A 15,220-nucleotide genomic window follows, 5' to 3' on the forward strand; every position below is an offset into this window, starting at 1 on the left:
AGGTATAACACAGGTGGCGCTGTGGGTTAACTACAGAGCCTAGGACTTCCCGATCAGAAGGTCAGCGGTTTGAATCCCCGCGGCGGGGTGAGCTCCCGTTGCTTGGTCCCTCCTCCTGCCAACCTAGCAGTTCGAAAGCACGTCCAAGTGCAAGCAGATAAATAGGTACCGCTCTGGTGGGAAGGTAAACGGCGTTTCCGTGCGCTGCTCTGGTTCGCCAGAAGCAGCTTAGTCATGCTGGCCACATGACCTGGAAGCTGTATGCCGGCTCCCTCAGCCAATGAAGCGAGATGAACGCCACAACCCCAGAGTTGGTCACGACTGGATCTAATGGTCAGGGGTCCCTTTACCTTTGCTGATTACTTATGCTGATTATATGTGCAGGAAGGCGTCCAGCACCCAACTCAGATGGGTGGGGTACTTATTATTATTATTATTATTATTATTATTATTATTATTATTATTATTATTATTATTATTATTATTATTATTATTAAACCTGCCTTTGCGGGGGCGGGTGACATGAGACCAGGAGCCTAGCACAGCTACCCCTCTGGAAATGGCTCATTGAAGCGACCCAGATGGGGGGGGGGAGCAGTTTGCTGCAGGCTCTTAACATGACACGACGCCCGAAGAGAGACCCCGACGTGCACCCGCGCCTTCCAAGCGCTCTCCCCTCCAGCGCAGCAAAGCGCGGTCCCTAAGGCGCTGGCGGAGCAACCAGCGGAAAGGAAAGGCGCGGCGCCATTGGCCACAGGTGTTGCCAGCCTCGCCCAATCCAAATTGCCGGAGCCGCCCACGCCGGGAGGCGGAGCTACTAAAACCAAAGCGAAAGTGAGGGTGTGGCTAGAGGGGGGGGGGCTTTAATCCCGGGAGAAACCCTGGGATTTAAATATATAGAGAGAGTGTTTCTCTCTTTCCTTACCCAGACTGGTGGTGTATGTTGCGCACAACTTCTGCAGCAGTTAAAATAAAAGATGTTCCCTCTGAAACCTCAATATATATATAGATTTAAAATATATATATATATAGATTTAAAATATTTTTTAAATCCCAGTGTTTCTCCCGGGATTAAAGTCCCCCTCTGGCCACACCCTCACTTTCGCTTTGCTTTAGTAGCTCCGCCTCCCAACGCAATATATATATATTGATTATTGGCTTCCTGGTCCTTCCAGTAGTGTTTTGCTTTTCCTGTCCTCTCCTGAAAGGGGCAATCGAATTTGTGAGAGCTTCAAATCGATTGCCTGGCTAGGCTGTGTGTCTTTTGTTGTTGGGGTAAGATTGAATGGGAAGCGTGCTAATTCCCCCGCGCGCCTCATTCGCAGTCCCTCCATTTTCCTTCAATCTCGCCTTGATGAGAGTAGCTCAGTGCGTAAAAATATTTAATCTTAGGGTCGTTTGGCAAGAGATGTCTCAATTGCAGGGGGTTGGACTTAAATGACCTTCCCTCGTGGTCCCTTCCACCGCGACTGTTCTGTGATACACAATAATATATTTTTATTTCTTTCTGTGTGTTCCTGGGGCTTCACCCTAAAGTGTTTCCTGCTCAGTCCCAGAAATACTAACAGCTACGAATGAGGCTTGAGCATGTGCAGAGTGCTTGTCTCTCACAACTGAGTGCCCGTAGTCTTGGAGGTCCAGTCAGGAAGCTGTGTATGTAGCTGTGTATGTATTTTTTTTCATTGCTAGTCTTCAGTGGCGTAGCATGGGTTGTCAGCACCTGGGGCAAGGCAAGTAATTTGCACCCCCTAACCCGTGGATTTGCGCCCCCTAACCCTAACCCCCAGATGTTGCGCCCGGTGCGGCCGGCCCCCCCTGCACCCCCCACGCTACGCCACTGCTAGTCTTTGAGGTGCCCACCAAACTTTGCTACGTTTTGGATGCACAATTTAGTTAGAAGATGGTAATCCTGATCCATTTTCTCTTTCCTTCCCCCAGACTGGTGTTGTCGGTTGCACACAACTTCTGCAGCAGTTAAAATAAAAGGAATTCCCTCTAAAATCTCAAGCCAAGGGCTTTTGCATCTTTCGGAGAGAAGGAAAGTTAAATTCAACTTAAAAATAAAAACTGTTGTATTGAGCAATGGCTGCTGAGGAGACCCTGAAGATGTTTGAGGTGGAAGTGACTTGCTCCATTTGCTTGCAATATTTCACTGACCCAGTGATTCTAGACTGTGGGCACAATTTCTGCCACCACTGTGTTTTCAAGTACTGGAAAGACTTTGTGCGTGATCGGAGCTGCCCTGAGTGCAGGTGGGTAGTGGAGCCTGACAGGCTCATTACGAACAAGCCGCTGGAAAACTTGGCTAGATTCCTCAGAGATCAAGCAAAACAAGCAAAAGGAGGAGGGGAGGGAACTTGCTACAGGCACCCGGAGCCTCCCACATCTTTCTGTAAGACTGACCAAGCCCTAGTCTGCTCAGCATGTGTCGAATCCGCAGAGCACAAGGCTCACGATGTAGTTCCCATGGAGCAAGCGGCCCACGAGACCAAGGTGAGAGAGGCCTTTGTTTCTAGGACTGGGCTGGGAATAATGAATGCATATGCATGGTTAGGGAAAAAACAATGCTGTCCAGGGTTGTAAAGACTGTGGAGAGAATAACTGGGTGCACTCTTCCCACCTTGGATCAAATCTATGCTTCCAGGTGCCATAAGAAAGCGGCAGAGATAGCGCAGGATAGTGCGCACCCCGGAAACGATCTCTTTCAGCTTCTGCCTTCTGGAAGAAGGTACAGGGTTATAAAGACTAGGACTAGCCATCTGAGAAACAGTTTCTATCCAAATGTGATTTTGGTTTTAAATGCGGTATAAGGTAGTCTCTATGGGAGTATCAGAGTTTTTAGGGGGTTAACCAAGCTGGGATAGCAGGCTTGTTGGTTTTTTCAATTTTGTTGTTCTGTATGGGACAATGACAATAAAGCCTATCATGTCGTATATTGTTGATTTGCAGGAGGAATTTAAAAACATGCCTGCTTACTCAGGCGTTTGGTGGCCGAAGGTCCCTGTTCACGGCAGCCCTGGGATCACAGGTTGAGAGAATGCTTTGAGCTTAGAATGCTTTTTAACTTTATTACATACTCTCCAAAAGCATACTTGCGTTTTCTTTTCAGGATCGCATAGGCAACTGCATTAATGCTCTAGAGAACCGGGAAGAGACAATTCTGGAGTGTAGATCAGCTGCAGAAAAACAAACTCAAACCCTGATTGTAAGTGTCACTGTTACTAGCAAGTCCACAAATAATAATAATTAATAAATAAATAAATAAATAAATAAATAAATAAAAATAAAAATTTTATTTATACCCCACCCTCCCCAGCCAGAGCCGGACTCAGGGTGGCTAACACTGGTAAAATTACAGTAAAAACATAAGGGGGGGGAAAGCAATTTAAAATACAGGTTAAAATGCAATTTAAAATGCAGTCTCATTTTAAAAGTAGCCCATAGATCAGAAAGTAGTAGCACTTTAAAAAAAAATTGTGTAATTGCCGACTAAGGAGTGCATAAAATACCATCCGAGTTGAAGGTCCGTTTTTGGAAACTCTTTCCCTATTGCATGCAAAACCAGGTTTTCCTGTGCTTCTTGTGGGATGAGCGTTTCTCATGCGAATTCCAGAGTGTGTGCAAACTTTTCACAGCTACTGCACTACATTGTTGTTGTAAAAACGCCACTCTTATTCCCCACCCCCAATTTAATCTGGGGTCACCCTCTCTGAAGGAAATCTGATAAATGAAAAAACCCAACACCTTGTTTGTGATATCTGAACAGCCCATTTACAGCACTAAGCCCCCTTTTCTGAACGTTCTGAGTGTAAGGTCGCCTTCCGCAACCTAGCAGTTCATTTTATGGACCAATGGTCTCGTTAGATAGTACAATTCATGTTAAATTGCTGTTTTAGGGGTTGTTTTTAAAAGTCTGGAACGGATTAATCCATTTTGCATTACTTTCTATGGGAAAGCGTGCCTTGGTTTTGGAATGCTTTGGTCTTGGAACGGACTTCCAGAACGGATTAAGTTTGAGAACCAAGGTACCACTGTATTGTTGACCTATGCTTGACTCCAGCTCCTGACCATTAAACGTCATTTTCTATATAATTAGTATCCTAATGTTGCCAGGACCGACCTTATTCCTGCCGCCTCTAACCTCTCTCTCTCTCTCTTTCCTTGCTCTCTTTCCATCGGCTTATTGAAGAAACTGACAGAAAAGCTGATGCAAGAAACACTGTCCAAGTTCGACGAGCTGCGCCAGTTCCTGTTGTCTGAAGAGCACACTATGGTCGGCAAGCTCCGAGACATACTGAAGGAGATCGTAACGAGGAGAGACAATCACATGAGCAAGCTTTTTCGGGAAGTCTCCTCTTGCGAAATCCTCATCCGGGAGCTGGAGAAGAAGTGCTGCCAGCCAGTGAGTGAACTCCTGCAGGTAAGGCGGAAGTGGCAAGAAATGGACAAGGCTTTTCCCCAAGGACAGTCTGGTATCCAAACCTTCATTCATCCTTTCCTTAGGCGGCTCCCACACCATACATTTAGAGCCCTCTGATACCACCATAAACAGCCATAAAGGTAAAGGGACCCCAACCATTAGGTCCAGTCGTGACCGACTCTGGGGTTGTGCGCTCATCTCACTCTATAGGCCGAGGGAGCCGGCATTTGTCTGCAGACAGCTTCCAGGTCATGTGGCCAGCATGACTAAGTCGCTTCTGGCGAACCAGAGCAGCACATGGAAACGCTGTTTACCTTCCCACCAGAGCGGTACCTATTTATCTACTTGCACTTTGACGTGCTTTTGAACTGCTAGGTGGGCAGGAGCTGGGACCGAGCAACGGGAGCTAATCCGTCGCGGGGATTCGAACCGCTGACCTTCTGATCGGCAAGTCCTAGGCTCTGTGGTTTAACCCACAGCGCCACCCGCGTCCCTACAGCCATGGCTTCCCACAAAGATTTGTGGGAGCTGTAGTTTAAGGGCACTGAGAACTATGAGGATACCTAGCTTCAGTTCATAGAGTTCCCTTGGGAGAGAGATGGATTGACCACTCTGTGAACTGCAGCTCTGTGAGGGGCTAAGAAATTTAATAAAATAAAATCTGCCTACCTCTGGGGGTTGTGGTGAGGATGTGTTCCCAATTAAATGCTGCTCTAAAGTTCTGGTGAGAAAGGAATGTGACCAATTTTGAAAGGCTTGGGTAGCATGAAGCACTAGCTCAGGGGTCAGCAAGGCTTACTGGGCATGGGCCAGATCACTTCCACGGAGATCATCCGTGGGCCGGACGGGCGCAGCACGACTCCAGAAATCGCATCTGCGCATGTTCACGGCGCCGGAAATTGCTTCTGCACATGAGTGGAAGTGAGAGCTGGACCATAAAAAAGGCTGATGGCCAAAGAATTGATGCTTTTGAATTCTGGTGCTGGAGGAGACTCTTGAGAGTCCCATGGACTGCAAGAAGATCAAACCTCTCCATTCTGAAGGAAATCAGCCCTGAGTGCTCACTGGAAGGACAGATCCTGAAGCTGAGGCTCCAATACTTTGGCCACCTCATGAGAAGAGAAGACTCCCTGGAAAAGACCCTGATGTTGGGAAAGATGGAGGGCACAAGAAGAAGGGGACGACAGAGGACGAGATGGTTGGACAGTGTTCTTGAAGCTACCAGCATGAGTTTGACCAAACTGCGGGAGGCAGTGGAAGACAGGAGTGCTTGGCGTGCTCTGGTCCATAGGGTCACAAAGAGTCGGACACGACAATAGCAGCAGGAATACTCATTGCAAAGTATTGGAAGACACAAGATTTACCCACTCTGGAAGAATGGCAGATGAAAGTGATGGACTACATGGAATTGGCGGAAATGACTGGTAAAATCCGAGACCAGGGAGAAGAGTCGGTGGAAGAGGATTGGAAGAAATTTAAAGACTATTTACAGAAGTATTGTAAAATTAATGAATGTTAGAATGATGTTTGATTGAAGTTAAGTGGTTTCTAGCTGTAATGATATAAAAGAATATGGAAAAATTGGATTTCTAAATAGGTAAAAATTTAATGTTATAATATATTAAGATCAAAGATCAGGATAATAAGGAGGGAAAGAAATTGCTGAATTAATTAATTGAATTGGAACACAAAAAAGGGAGGTATGAGGAGGTCAGGGAAACAAGGATATGAATGTAAGATATGGAAAGGTTGATTTTTTATTTTTATTTTTTCCTTTTTTCTGTAAGTGTACTTATTTTTTTTATTCTGTATTTTTCTTGTATTTTTATTTTTGTTTTTTACTTTTGTATTTCTTGTTTTTATGTAATTCCTTTTTCTGAAACTTTAATAAATATTTTATATAAAAAAACCCCACAAAGAGTCGGACACGACTAAACGACTAAACAACAACAACAACAGATGCCGAAAATTGCACCTGCAGAGAAGCAATTTCGGGCGTCGCACTGTGCCCGTCCAGCCCACAGACGATCTCCGTGGGAGTGACTGTCCGCGAGCCGGATCCAGAACCCATTCGGGCTGGAACAAGCCCCCGGGCCTTAGGTTGCCGACCTCTGCACTAGCTGTTATGTCCAGTGTACTCAATTTACACACAATTGCCTGTGTTGGATTAAAACACACCTTTCCACCAGTGTTTTTTGATGGCTTCTGCTAAGCAGATGGCCCGCAGATGGGCACAAGAGGGGTTTTCTTCCGAACGACGTGCATCAGGCTCTGCTTTCTTCTTTTTCTCTCTCCCTTCTAGGATGCTGGGAACACCATGGAGAAGTAAGTGGAGCTCAACAAAATCCTGCATAGAGGCAGGGTCCTGGGAATCACAGAGGGCCAAGAGTGGCTGTTTTGCTCAGGTCTCTGAGCACTGTGGGAACAGGGGGACACAGTAGATTGGTCTTTGGCCTGATCCTGCAAGCATGGCATGTCCTCCAGTGTTTCTGAGAGGCGAAGACCTCCCTGCTTGCTGCCTAGTTTTCCATTGATTCTCTGTTGTCTCTGGGAGATAGCGATGGTGGGTTCAGCGGTGGTTTTCTCTCCATTGTTTTCTCTCCATTGTGGAGCCAGTGTGGTGTAGTGGTTAAGAGCGGTGGACTTGTAATCTGGTGGACCGGGTTCGCTTCCCCGCTCCTCCACATGCAGCTGCTGGGTGACCTTGGGCCAGTCACACTTCTTCAAAGTCTCTCAGCCCCACTCACCTCACAGAGTGTTTGTTGTGGGGGAGGAAGGGAAAGGAGATTGTTGGTCGCTTTGAGACTCCTTTGGGTAGTGATAAAGCGGGGTATCAAATCCAAATTCTTATTCTTCTTCTCCAGGTTCCACCAGGCAACACCATTTCAATGTGTGAGCCCTTTTTCGCCGAAGCAGCTGTGGGAAATATGGGAGGTGACGGACGCAAACATCTCCCTGGAGAGTGCTGTGAAGCAATTCAAAGGTAAAGGAAAGAACTTGCTGCAAACTTCTTGTTTGTCCGTTTTTGACGCTGGCCATGGTGATATGCCCCATGTGGGAGAGCCTAAGGCGTGACAGTTCTTGGATGAAGTTCACCCAAATCCCAGGAACAGAAGCTTCTTTTGGAAACCTATGCTTGGGTTGTTCCTTACGGTGGGATCCTAGTGAGAGCCTCCACAGTGCCGCTGAGTGCTCTTTGAGGGATTTGAGGGTTTTTCTTTTTTATATAAAAAAGACTATTTGTACTTGTGTGTACCTTGGGGTTACCTTGAGTCTGTGACAGGGTGGATTTGAGTTAAATCGAATCGATTTAAATCACAACTAAAATCTCTAGTCAGTAAGACTTGATTTAAATCCTTTTTTTTTTACAGAAAGACTCATTCTTGCTGGTATAATCTTAATATTTACAACCAGATGAAGGTTTCGTTTTTTCGAATAATAAATTTTCACAGTAGTTTTTACAGTTATATCAAAAATTACCGATTTGGTTGTACTATTAGAAATACAGTGGTACCTCCACTTACAAATGCCTCAAGTTATAAATGCTTCAGGTTACAAACTCCGCTAACCTGGAAGTGTTACCTCGAGTTGAGAACTTTGCCCCAGGATGAGAACAGAAATCGTGTGCCGGTGGTGCAGCGGCAGCAGGAGGCCCCATTAGCAAAAGCACGCCTCTAGTTAAGAACAGTTTCAGGTTAAGAACGGACCTCTGGAACAAATTAAGTTCGTAACTAGAGGTACCACTACATAGTCGGATAATTATGAAATTGTTGTGAGGTTTAATAAATTAACTGTTTATATTTGGACAACTTTTCTGCTGTACTTTATTGGAAGGAGAAAAACAATCATTTCCTTAATAACAATTTAAACAATTTATTTAACTAAAACAATAACATTATAACCTACATATCCATGTTTGTTAACAGGTGTGGTTAAACAATAAAAAAGGCTTAGACTGAGTTTTGTTGTTTAGTCATTTACCGTATTTTTTGCTCTATAAGACGCACTAGACCACAAGACGCATCTAGTTTTTGGAGGAGGAAAGCAAGAAAAAAAATATTCTGAATCTCAGAAGCCAGAACAGCAAGAGGGATCGCTGCGCAGCGAAAGCAGCAATCCCTCTTGCTGTTCTGGCTTCTGGGTTAGGTGCGCAGCCTGCATTTGCTCTATAAGACGCACACACATTTCCCCTTACTTTTTAGGAGGGAAAAGGTGAGTCTTATAGAGCAAAAAATACAGTAGTTGTGTCCGTCTCTTCATGACCCCATGGACCAGAGCACGCCAGGCACTCCTGTCTTCCACTGCCTCCCGCAGTTTGGTAGATTGAGTTTTAGCTTTAACTTAAAACAAATCCTTATTTCCTGATGAATAGCCTTTGGACTATAATGTAACTTAAATAGAAAACATTCTTTGGAAATATATTTCCTCCAAAAGCATTTTATTTTAAAAATCTGATTTAAATTTTAAAAAATCCAATTTTTTTTTTTTTTTAAATCTGATTTAAATAAAAAAATCGTTGATTTCTATCCACTCTGGACTGTGGGAGCTGGTGCTGTTGCCTATCTAAGTGTAGATGCTTGGATGGGTCTAATCAGTGCTATTTTTTTTAGAAAAAGAGGTCCTGGAACTCACCATGAACGCCTCCCTTGATCTCTTAGAATGGCAATGGTGCCTACTTAAGAGGTGCCAGAACTGAGTTCCGTCTGGAAAAAAAAAAGTCCTAAGTCTAATCCCATAATAATAATAATAATAATAATAATAATAATAATACAGTGGTACCTCGGGTTAAGTACTTAATTCATTCCAGAGGTTTGTACTTAACCTGAAACTGTTCTTAACCTGAAGCACCACTTTAGCTAATGGGGCCTCCTGCTGCTGCCGCACCGTCGGAGCACGATTTCTGTTCTTATCCTAAAGCAAAGTTCTTAACCTGAAGCACTATTTCTGGGTTAGCGGAGTCTGTAACCTGAAGCGTATGTAACCCGAGGTACCACTGTAATAATAAATTTTTATTTATATCCCACCCTCCCCAGCCAAAGCCGGAATCAGAGTGGCTAACAACAATAAAAATAGCACAGTTTACATAAAATCACAATCAATTAATTAAAATACATTCTAAAATCAATTCAGAATCAAATTAATGGCAACCATGGCTAGAGTTCTATGAGGATTACAGAAGGAGGGGGGTCAGACTGTGCCTTGGCCAAAGGCCTGGTAGAACAGCTCTGTCTTGCAGTCCCTGTGGAAAGATCTCAATCCCGCAGGGCCCTAGTCTCTTGTGACCGAGTGTTCCACCAGATCAGAGCCACGACCAAAAAAGCCCTGGCTCTGGTCGAGGCCAGCCTAACCTCCCTGTGGCCCAGGATCTCAAAAATGTTTTTATTTGAAGACCGTAAGGTCCTCCGTGGGACCAGGTGAAGCGGTCCCGTAGGTATGAGGGTCCAAGGCCGTATATGGGGAACCTGTAGCCCTGCAGATGTGGATGGACTACAAGTGTAACCATCCTTGATCACTGACTGTCCTAGCAGGGCCTGATGGGCAGTAGAGTCCAGCCACATCTGCAGAGCCACAGATTCCCCACCCCGATCTATTTGGTATTGATCTATGGCATTCCCCAGATGTTGCTGGACCACAACTCCTATCATCCCTAGCCAGCAGGACCAGTGTTTGAGGATGATGGGAGTTGTAGTCGAACAACGTCTGGGGACTCAAGGCTGGTCTGTGAAGATGATTCTCCCCCTCCCCCCCTGCACAAATCTCCTCAGCTTCCTCTTTAATTCTTCACCTGAAATAAGGGGCAGGGGGACAAGGAACAGACCGAGGGAAACTGATCTGTTCGATGAAGACAGTCATGTGGTGATCAAGGTATTTTCCCTTTCCTTCTTCAGATGCTCTGGAGTCTAGATTCTCGCTTCAGGAAGGTAAACTTCTGGGACCTGCGACGGGTCAAAGGAATCTCACAAGGAGGGCTTTTGGATCGCACTGCTTTGGGTTATCTGCCTGCTGTTTTATGAGTTGATTTTAATTTGTCTTACTTGCATTTGCAATCCACCTTTTCCTTCAAAGAGCGTGAGGTGGCGCACATGGTTTTCCCCCTCCCTCATTTAATCCCCACAACCCTGTGAAGTAGCGACTGGCCCAAGGTCAAGGCGTGAGCTTCATGGCCAAGTTGGGTTTTGAATCCCAGTCTCCCAGGTCTTCGTCTGACGCTCTGGACACTATGCAGGACTGGTTTTAAATGCGAGATATTCTTAAGTTTTGTTTTTATTTTGTATCGCTTTTATGTTGTAAGCCTGCAGCCCTCAAGATACTGTAGGCTCCAGGTTCTGTCAGTTCCAGTCAGTGGAGACTGGTCCATTTGTGCCCTTCTAAATTCAGTCTACCCTCAGCCACCGCCTACTTGCCTGTCTTCTTACTTCCATCCACTTGTGAGGGTGGGATCTCTTCCTGGGATCAATGTTTCCCTTGTAGATCTCAGCAAGGAAGGAGGAAAGAGGCAGAATGAGAATTAAAGGTAAAGGGACCCCTGACCATTAGGTCCAGTCGTGGCCGACTCTGGGGTTGCGGCGCTCGTCTCGCTTTATTGGCCGAGGGAGCCGGTGTACAGTTTCCGGGTCATGTGGCCAGCATGACTAAGCCGCTTCTGCCGAACCAGAGCAGTGCACGGAAACGCCGTTTACCTTCCTGCCAGAGTAGTACCTATTTATCTACTTGCACTTTGAGGTGCTTTCGAACTGCTAGGTTGGCAGAAGCAGGGACTGAGCAACGGGAGCTCACCCCATCGCAGGGATTTGAACCGCCGACCTTCTGATTGGCAAGTCCTAGGCTCTGTGGTTTAACCCACAGCGCCACCTGCGTCCCTAGAATGAGAATTTGTTGTTGTTGTTTAGTCGTTTAGTCGTGTCCGACTCTTCATGACCCCATGGACCAGAGCACGCCAGGCACTTCTGAGAATGAGAATTAGTTGGGGCCTAAAAGGACAATATGAGTGGACTCTCCATGCCCTAACCACAGCAAAAAGACTGATACTGATTAACTGGGGGAAAATGCGGCTCCCTTTTATGATTGGATTAAAGACTTATACAAACTTGCAACATACAGTACGAACAACTTGCATATAAACGCAGACTTGCCATGGATAAATTCAATGATATTTGGAATATATTCTTACAAATACTGTAACAGGTTAAGATCCGGTACAACAGCAGATCTTGTAAAGAAAAAGAAAGAATTAGCCGGGGCCTAAAAATGTGCACCTCGACTGTCCCTGTCCTGTCTGACTGGGTCTGTTTCCATGCCCTACCGATAAGCCCTGGACAATTAAACTTAGATAGATAAACTTTATTCGCATTAGCCAACAGCCATAGCAACATAAAACAAGCAATATGTACAATTAAAAAGACAACGATAAAAGTTACACTATTGTGTATGTGTAAAATTATATTTGTCATGCAATTGCAGCCTCGTACCCAACATTACTTGGTAACTCTAACAAACCAAAAACTCAATGCAGTTTTGAAATTGGTGTTTGAAATCAGTATGGTTTTGAAGGGTTCAGCCCACCACCTTAATTCCAAATGGTACCCAGCCATAAGCAAAAATCTGTTCCTTGACTTTGGGAGCTATTTTGCGAAATTTGGCTGTGATATCTTAAGAGGTGTCTAGATGCATAGCAAACCATTTCCCAAAAACGTATCGCAGATAGTGACGCTACTCCTCCCAGCCCTTCCAAGCTCACCACTGTCAATCATTTCTCTCCATCTTCTTTCAGCGATCGTGGCCTTTGATCCAGAGACAGCACATCCCCGGCTCGTCCTGTCTAAGGACTGCAAAAGCGTCAGACTGGCAGACAAAACTCAAGAGCTGCCCAAGAGCCGAAAACGGTTTGAAGCCAACCTATTCCTCCTGGGATGCGAGGAGTTTGCCGTGGGCAGGAACTACTGGGACGTTGCCGTGGGAAGCGAGGGCGAGTGGGCCGTGGGGGTGGCCAGGAAGTCCGTAAAGAGGAAGGACGTGGCTGCCATAAGCTATAAGGTTGGGATCTGGGCAATAGGGAAGCGGGGAAGTCAGTACGCGGTTTTCAACCCCCCTGACTTCCCTCCTCTGAGCTCTGTGCGGGAGCTCAAGAAAGTTCGAGTGTCTTTAAACTGCGATGGGAGGCATGTGGCTTTCTTTGATGCGGACGATGCAGCTCTGCTTTTCCAGACCCCGATAACCACCATCGCCAGAGAGTCCTTCCTCCCCTTCTTTCATGTTTCCAATAAAGCTGTTCTAACACTGCCCCGCTAAGGCAGTCAGAAACTTCCTCCCACTTTAGGGCTTTGGCCACTTAGGACATTGATTCTGCTGCGCATCTCAGTGGTTGATGGAGTGCAGAACACAAGCAACTCACTTTCATGTCTTCCCAGGGCGGCTGGTCTAGGCTAGCCCCCCAAACTTGGCTCTCCCATCTGTTTTTGGACTACATCATCCCTGACACCACTGGTCCTGCTAGTTAGGGATGATGGGATTTGTAGTCCAACAACAGCTGGGCAACGAAGTTTGGGAGACCCTGCTTCTAGGCCAGCCTTCCAGATGTTTTGACTGCAACTCCCACCAGACTGAGACTGATGAGAGTTATAGCTGGAAGTATCTGGAGCAGATGTAGGGAACCTTTGGACCTCTGGGTATTGCCAAACTACACCTCCCGTCATCCCTGGCCATTGATGATGCTTGCTGGGGCTGCTGGGAGTTGTAGTTCAGCAACTCCTGGGGGAGACAAAGGTTCCCTATATTATAATTTGGAGGGTTACAAGGTTGGGAAAAGGCTACATTCAGTGTGCTGATTTGGCTTCTCCCTCCTCCGATGAAGGGGATTCTGGGGTTGAAATGAAACCTTAACCAATCCTGACACTTTATATTTCAAGGGGGTGAAAACACATATTTTCACAGTTATTTTGCATGTTAAACAGTAAAGCTGATCTGCACGTTAGCTTTTTAAAGAGAACTTTTGTTCGTAGGTTTTATGTGGAAGAGTGGACGTGTTTCTGGGATGTTTTTTGCTAAGCCAGGATGTATTAAAGGCTTCTGTTTTTTCTTATGGCTGCCTTGTTTTCTTTTCCAAGCTCAAAAACGATTGCAGGGTGCATATTTCCCTTGAATCCTGCTTGCTTTCTGTCCTTCCTCTAAGGAAGGTGAGGAACCTTTGGCTTCCCTCATGTTGCTGAACTGCAGCTGCCATCATCCCAGGCTCTTGACCAGGCTTCCTGGGGCTGATGGGCATAAATGTTCCCCATAAGCGCTCTTAGGCTGGGGTTGGGAGCCTGCATTCCAAAGGCCATATTCAGCCCTTGGCCTAATTCCATGTGATGGGCAAGTGGAAACATAATAATAATAATAATAATAGTAGTAATAGTAATTTATTATTTATACCCCGCCCATCTGGGCGGCTTCCAACAGAACACTAAAATACAATAACCTATTAAACATTAAAAGCTTCCCTAAACAGGGCTGCCTTCAGATGTCTTCTAAAAGTTTGGTAGTTATTTTTCTCTTTGACATCTGGTGGGAGGGCGTTCCACAGGGCGGGTGCCGCTACCGAGAAGACCCTCTGCCTGGTTCCCTGTAACTTCGCTTCTTGCAGCAAAGGAACTGCCAGAAGGCCCTCGGCACTAGACCTCAGTGTCCAGGCAGAATGATGGAGGTGGAGACACCCCTTCAGGTATACTGGACTGAGGCCATTTAGGGCTTTAAAGATCAGCACCAACACTTTGAATTGTGCTTGGAAACGTACTGGGAGCCAGTGTAGGTCATTCAAGACCGGTGTTATATGGTCTCGGCAGCTTCTCCCAGTCACCAGTCTAGCTGCTGCATTCTGGATTAGTTGTAGTTTCTGTAGCCCCATGTAGAGCGCATTGCAGTAGTCCAAGCGGGAGATAACCAGAGCATGCACCACTCTGGCAAGACAGTCCGCAGGCAGATAGGGTCTCAGCCTACGTACCAGATGGAGCTGGTAAACAGCTGCCCTGGACACAGATTTGACCTGTGCCTCCATGGACAGCTGTGAGTCCAAAATGACTCCCAGGCTGCGCACCTGCTCATTCAGGGGCACAGTTACCCCATTCAGGACCACACCCGCCCGCCTCCTGTCCCCCCAAAACAGTACTTCTGTCTTGTCAGGATTCAACCTCAATCTGTTAGCAGCCATCCATCCTCCAGCCGCCTCCAGACACTCACACAGGACCTTCACCGCCTTCACTGGTTTCGATTTGAAAGAGACGTAGAGCTGGGTATCATCCGCATACTGAGAAGGAAGGGAAGAAGGGAGAAAAACAGATGTGGGGGGGGGGGAGACGGGGCTGAAAGGGATGTATCTGGGTCCTGCTCCTCTTGGTGGAAGCTTTGAGCAGCTTTCAACTCAACTCTGCTTTATAGAAAAAGTGACAGATTGCAGCTCCCCAAAAGTCTGACTCTGGGTATTTAAAATATTTTTTTTTTTTTAAATGACATGTTGAAGTTTTTCCTGAAATCACGTGCTGATAAATTTTGTGAAATAAATAAAATGTGTGAGTTGCATTTGAGCGAGTCTGGTATAGACACTACCCTACAATTAATAATAATAATAATAATAAATTTTATTTATACCCCACCCTCCCCGGCTCAGGGTGGCTAACACCAGATATAAAACGATTGAAATACAACTTAAAAAACAAGATTAAAATACAACATTATAATGAAGCCTCATTTCAGCAGAAACTCGAAAACTTTTTGGGGGATGAAAACGTCAAGTCTTCACCAAGGCTAACCATCCAGACTGGTCCT

At 45.9% G+C, this 15,220-nt stretch overlaps 1 protein-coding gene across 2 annotated transcripts; it reads left to right on the forward strand.

The window, feature by feature from the left end:
• The first annotated feature begins 1,162 nt into the window (after window positions 1–1,162).
• LOC308580829 (E3 ubiquitin-protein ligase TRIM39-like) lies at window positions 1,163–13,462 on the forward strand. 2 transcript variants are annotated; one of them, XM_081183037.1, is made up of 8 exons: window positions 1,163–1,275; window positions 1,939–2,493; window positions 3,110–3,205; window positions 4,190–4,420; window positions 6,723–6,745; window positions 7,285–7,403; window positions 10,309–10,341; window positions 12,192–13,462. In XM_081183037.1, exons 2-8 carry the CDS (start codon window positions 2,083–2,085, stop codon window positions 12,707–12,709), a joined length of 1,431 nt encoding a protein of 476 aa, XP_081039163.1. In that variant the 5' UTR covers window positions 1,163–1,275; window positions 1,939–2,082; the 3' UTR covers window positions 12,710–13,462. The 2 variants fall into 2 exon arrangements, with proteins under 2 accessions (XP_081039163.1, XP_081039164.1); XM_081183038.1 differs by lacking the exon at window positions 3,110–3,205.
• Window positions 13,463–15,220: the final 1,758 nt, after the last annotated feature.

The sequence above is a fragment of the Podarcis bocagei genome (assembly GCF_964188305.1).
Source record: "Podarcis bocagei genome assembly, chromosome: 2".
Lineage (NCBI taxonomy): Eukaryota > Metazoa > Chordata > Lepidosauria > Squamata > Lacertidae > Podarcis > Podarcis bocagei.